The sequence below is a fragment of the Neophocaena asiaeorientalis genome, unplaced genomic scaffold (assembly GCF_003031525.2).
Source record: "Neophocaena asiaeorientalis asiaeorientalis breed wild unplaced genomic scaffold, Neophocaena_asiaeorientalis_V1.1 scaffold150, whole genome shotgun sequence".
NCBI lineage: Eukaryota > Metazoa > Chordata > Mammalia > Artiodactyla > Phocoenidae > Neophocaena > Neophocaena asiaeorientalis.
Window position 1 is genome coordinate 10814646 of NW_020176571.1, and position 6000 is coordinate 10820645.

The 6000-nt window shown below is 46.1% G+C and overlaps 1 protein-coding gene and 1 long non-coding RNA gene across 3 annotated transcripts in view; one reads left to right on the plus strand and one right to left on the minus strand.

The window, feature by feature from the left end:
* Window positions 1–2421, plus strand: part of LOC112391855 (uncharacterized) — a 48522-nt gene extending 46101 nt beyond the window's left edge. The window contains exon 3 of the long non-coding RNA XR_003001574.1: window positions 2206–2421. This is a non-coding gene — a long non-coding RNA (uncharacterized LOC112391855). The remainder of the gene's footprint in view (window positions 1–2205) is intronic.
* The window catches only part of GUCY2C (guanylate cyclase 2C), a 105022-nt gene continuing 99099 nt past the window's right edge, over window positions 78–6000 (minus strand). For both annotated transcript variants that reach the window (XM_024733367.1, XM_024733368.1), the window contains 4 exons: window positions 5867–5965; window positions 3524–3618; window positions 1859–1935; window positions 78–748 (listed from right to left, as the gene is read on the minus strand). In XM_024733367.1, the coding sequence (XP_024589135.1) occupies window positions 574–748; window positions 1859–1935; window positions 3524–3618; window positions 5867–5965 (446 nt within the window). In that variant the 3' untranslated portion in view covers window positions 78–573. The remainder of the gene's footprint in view (window positions 749–1858; window positions 1936–3523; window positions 3619–5866; window positions 5966–6000) is intronic.

Sequence of the window (6000 nt, forward strand, 5' to 3'; positions counted from 1 at the left end):
GAATTAAGTCAGTTTTTCAGTGAGTGCAAGGCGATGGATGGTGCATTCCAGGAAAAATGGGTGGAAAAGATGGAAACACATCCACAGACCCAGGAAACACTTAACTTTTATTCCTACCTCATATACGGCATATTTTCTGCAAAAATTATGAGTTAAATATAATTTAATGGAGACAAAGTACTTAAAATATAATTGCAACAATTAAAAAAAGAATCCTATCACGAATACAGAAGGAAAAAGAGCCAGTAAACAAAACAAAACAAAAATAGGCGAAATAAGAACAAAATCTCCTCAACTTCGAGATGGTACATTCATTCCTCTTCTTTCCCAGGTCAAAGCTCCCTGGGGTAACTGTTGAGATTGGGCCCCAGAATAAAAGGTAATTATCGCACTGAGGGCATACATCTGATTCACAGAAGCAAGTCTGTGTTCCAGACAGGGCAGCCGAGGCTGAAGAGGTTGCATCTAAGTCTTCTTCCGTTCCACTGAGCTGTCAGGGAAATGGAAGCTTCAGGACACCTGCCCAAGTGCAGCTGGGCTTAGTTTGCCCGAGCCCTTAGACTTCACTGAGGTTTAAAAATGGGTGCTCTCCTTGTCTGTCGTGTTCAGCTGCAAGTATTCCAGGGTGCCCTTCTTGTAGCTGGCTACCCGGGTTGGTTTTCTGTTCTTTATCCCTGAGGCCTGTCTTTTCTGTAAAGAGCTGGCGATCATGTCTACAAACTCGGCTTGCAATCGCTGTTGGTTTTCCCTGGAGAGAGAGTGCGGAGGGAAAACGGATCTTCTCAGCAATTCATACAGACTATCCCTCAGCTCCAGAACCGCCAGTTCCATTCACTGAATACTTGTTGAACACCTATTCTGGGCTGAACACAGGAAGTCCAGAGAACACAAAATGATCCTTGCCTTCCCTTGACGAGCTTAAAGATCTGTCATCCCTGCTCTGTGTAGTTGTAGGAAAAGCAGAATACATTTCGAGCAGGAAATTATTGATATATTTCAATTTCAAAGTGAAACAACATGCTGTGGAATTCGGAGGCATGGTTAGGTTTACACATACCTCTGCAGGGAGGGGAAAGGAAGCCAGGAGGGTGCTAGGCCCCTGCCACCACGAAACTCTGAAAACACACTGGTCCCACACCTTCCTAGGAGTGTGGCTTGTCTGGGGAGGGCTCACAACAGGTGGAGGGTTTCAAGAGTTTAGAAGGGACCTGGCGTGCTCTTAATGAGGGCCCAGGTCCCCCGTAACCCAGGGACGATCTGGGTTGTCTTGGCATCTCTACGGTCTTCCCCGTGTGTCTGGGTCCTGCGTCTAGGAGTCTGCAAAACAGGGTTTCTCCACCACAGCAAAAGCCATTCCAATGGCCACAGTGACTGATTGCAGTGGCCAAGGTGCAACTGGAAGACCATTTGAGTCATCTTTAGGGGATGAAACCGGTTACTTGGACCTGAAACCTGTCTTCCTCATCTCACGGGGAACACATGCTCCATGTGAAGACCCAGACCCGCAGTCCTGGAGCTGGGGGTGTTCCTGTTTCATCGGGTGACGGCAGAGCACTGCAGGCACGGGAGGCAATGCAGTACAGTGTGCTCCACTGCTCTACTTTTGTTACGACCAGAGGGGCAGGGAGGGAGCCCTAAACTGTCCTCTGGTCTCCTGAGCAGACCTGAAACCCTCTAGCAGTCAGAGAAGGGAGGTTTCCAAGCTTTGTCAGGTGTGTAGTCTCTCACCTTGTATTCATTGCATCACTGCCACTGGCAAAGCACTTGACCACAGTTAAACCGGCTGCACGTAGCACAACTTACAAAGCCAAGACCTCCCCTCCCCCACCCCTCCCCATCACAGCCGCAGGCAGCTTACGCGGTTGGAGGGGTTGGCAGGTTGTACTCCTGGTCCTTCCCCCCGGTCAGCCAGTAGGTGGTCTCAGTTCCTCTTCCCTAGAGAGAAAAGAAAGGTGTGTACCATGGAGACCAAGACAGTCGACTCTAGCCCGTCGTTCTGACCCACCGTTCTGACAAGTATCTGTTTCCAAAAGACATTTCACCTCTGAGTTTCTCATCAGTGCCTCTATTTTAGGACAGCACCTGTTCCTGATATGATTTGCATTATCTGTAGACCGATCTTTATTTCTAAGTGCCTGTTAAAAAATAAGTCTCTCATCCACCAGACGTGTTTTTTCAAAGTAGAATTTTCTTTTTTCCCAAAAGATATTTCAAAATATCACCACAGCAACAGCACAAGAGCTCTAAATGAAGAAGGAAGGACATCCATCTGCAATCCTGCTACGCCAACGAATCCAACTGGTTTCTGTTGTCTACGTTTTATTCCGGCCCCTGCTGTCCCAAAACCTTGCCACGAAACTTGTGCCACAGTTTCCCCACATTAAGTGTGTAAATTATAAACACATGTACATCGTAATAAACATTCACTAAGTACCACTGGCTGGGCCCATCTGGAGGCTATAAAATAAAGGGAAACACAGGCAATTCTGGTTTTGCTAGAGCTTGTATTTGAAAAGGAGACTGGAGGTTTATATTTTTAAAAATCACTCATTCCAAACAATTGTGGTTTGGGGCTCTGTTTGGACTGTAATAATCCTTAGACCACTTCTGTTTTGGGGGGAACACCCTGCAGAAAATGTATTTACGGAGAATTAAAAAAGCAAGTGTGATGTTTGGACACAACTACCTAAAAGGAGGCTCTCGCAGTTGTCACAGAGTCGAGGCCAGCGGCCCTATGACTAGTAGAGGCAGGTGGTCTTGGCCGATCACTGGCTTCAGACCAACTGTGAGTGCGGTTGCCTTCAACTAGCAGCCGGTGGGCCACCCGGAGACGCGCGGTGGCTCTCGAGGGCTGCTGTTCTAGATGTGCGGGGCAGCATGGCGCATCTGAAACGGGGATTCTTACATCTCCCTGCGCATCACAGTCACATAGAGTACGTGTTTCAAGTATAGATTTCTGATCTACACCCGAGGAGAGTCTGACTCAGCAGGCCTGTGAGGGGAGTCCAGGCATCTGCATTGTAACAAGTGCCCGGGCGATGCTGAGTCAGAATGTGGAGCCACACCTTGAGGTTCACTGGTCCAGAACCGCAGAAAAGTAGAGCAAGAAAGGTGGGCTTAGAGAGTAGCAGCACCTTGCAGTAAAAGCGAGGACATAAGTGGGGAGAGGGGGGCTTTGACTAAAGTAGTCCTGCAATAGACTTAGCTCTTGGGAGTGGAGGGGGAACTGGGGACAAACCTGCATACAGGTGAAAGAAATGGTGAAAGCATTTTATAATGTAGTGGCCATAGTTCAAAACATCAGGAGGGGTCTTTGGAGTAAAGGGATGTTCTGAGTTTATAGTCTTCGGTGGTAGCTTCTCCTACAGGGGAGGGTGGGTGATCATTGCGGGGAGAGCAGGAAAGCACCCTTCATTCTCACGGTCATCAATATACTGAACATTGGATGTCCAGTCTCAAAGGAGGCATCCCCCAGGTGCTGGTGAGAGCTTTTTTCTGGGTGCTGTCTCTGTGGACTCCTTACCTTTAAGTACGTTTCTCCTCTCACTTCATACAGGAACTGGCACTCCGTTCTCTTCAGGATGGATATTGTGGAGCCACTCACATGAATTCTCAAGGCTGGAAATGCAAAATAGATCAATGAAAATCTCACCCGTTTTGAAAGCTATTATATGGTGCCATTTGTTTCCCCTTGAGCCAGAATATTTATTACAGGTGCTCTTGGCAGCTTAGATACTGTAGTAAAAATACTTAAAAATATCATCAGTGAGATAAGAACTATTATCGCACATGGGAAGAGAGAGGGTCCTGATGAGGGGGCTCCTTAGGTTGTGCCCCGTAAATTCTCATCCCAGCTCAGAGTGGGAGCCCCTGGGCCTGGCTTTGGATCTAGCCTGTGGTGCTGAGCTTAAAAGGTGGAATTTGCTCTGGTGTCTCCACATACACATTCTAATAAGTAGCTAAAGTGTTGGCGGCAAGGTGAAGATTCTGGAGAGAGTTATAGAGTCTTGATTTTCTCGTATTTTACTCTTCCGGGGTAACGGTTATCCTTCTAACAAACAAGTGGTGAGGGCAATCTCATTCACTGATTGATTACTATATAACACCTTCCCACTCTGGGTGCCACAGACAGTAACAACAGTAAGAATAATGAAAACCCCGTATTGCCTGCCTACCATGTACCAGAGGGCTGCTCAATGCTTAAAACACATCACTTCAACTCCTTCCAGAAACACTTCCAGCAAGGTTGGAATCCCATGCTCAATTTGTATCTTCAACTTTCTGATGCCTAGAAAGATGAGGTAACTTCCTCCCAAGCTTACACAGACAGTGACTTGTATAGTTATGATTTTAACCCATCTGTTTGGCCCCAACCTTATTATTTCCTTTACACCGTGATTTTCTAGTTCAAACCAGTATCAGGTTGTCAGTAGACTGCCAAAATACCATACTACCACCAGTGTTTTGTAAGCCCGCACACACATTACCAATGCTTTCTTTCTCTCTTGTATATATTTCTCATATTATCATAGTCATAGGTATTTATTGAGCATTTACTAGATGTAACACACACTGCCTCTACCTTGCCAGAAAAACACAATATAAGCTTTTGCATATAACAAATACTTATCATTTTCTTTATTAAAACCAATTCCAAGGAAAACCAGATAAAAGAGGAATAGGAAAGTGAACCAGGGTATATACTCTGTATCTAACCCACTGAATTTCTATTCAGTTTAAGAGAAATCCTGCGTGCAGGAACGAAGACCTGACGTAGCCAAAAATAAATAAATTAAAAAAAAAAAAGTAAACCTAAAAAAAAATTTAGCCCTGGAATGCATACCATGTCTTTCGTTTTTCCTTATTAAAGGCTCAATCCAGCACTTTGTATAGGCTACGTACATCAGGCAAAGTCCAGTGTTCATAGGAGCTTGACATTAGCTGTCTAAATTTATAGTTGTGGTAGTTTGTTCACAGGGCTGTCAAATTTGAAGTCTGTAGGAAACAGATCTGGGGCCCGAGGATAGATTAGCCTGTAGGACTGTCTGATTGTAACATCAGCAACACCAGCAATATCTCCAATTTCGTTTTGGGTCCTTTTCTCAGCTGATGCCTGTGAGGCCATGTAAATGGCGGCTGCTGCCACAGATATCAGGCTTCTTCCAGGAACCAAGTCCAACGCCACAGCTTTACGGGCTATATGTGTAACTACCATCGTACTTTAAATGTCCTAGGAACTCCTTCCTGTCTGCAGGCAATATAGAGACAAGCAGAAGCTATGGCATCATTAGCCCTTCCCCTCAGGCTCTTCTTTTCATACCCTTGGCCTGAATAGATTTCTGTTAAACGGAATTTCTGTTTAACTTACATGGATCTATGCTAAATTTCATGGCTATTCCAGGTAGAGCATGCCTGAATGCATTGCAAATGAACCCAAATTAATGATAACAGTCTAAAACTGAGTCAAAAAGGAAGAATAAAACAGTTATCAGTAAGGCTTCCCTGGTGGCACAGTGGTTGAGAGTCCGCCTGCCCATGCAGGGGACGCGGGTTCGTGCCCCGGTGTGGGAAGGTCCCACATGCCGCGGAGCGGCTGGGCCTGTGAGCCATGGAGCCTGTGCTCCGCAACAGGAGAGGCCACAGCAGTGAGAGGGCGGCGTACCGCAAAAAAAAAAAAAAAAAAAAAAAAAAAGTTATCAGTAAACGGCAATTTGTAGCAAGGACTGGATTGACCCAGGCTCACGGCCAGTCAGTGTGAAGAGTCATTCTTCATCTCACTGGAACTTATTCTGCATTTTATCCTACAATTCCCTTCTGCTGGAAGACAGAATCTCTGTCCTCTAAAAAAAGCAGTCTCCCTTCTTACGGAGGCCAGTGGATTCCATCCGCGAGGCTGTGTTGACTGTATCTCCGAACAGGCAATAACGGGGCATCTTGATGCCCACAACTCCAGCAGCACAGGGACCTGAGAGGGACAGAAAGCAAGAGGTGGAGGTAACA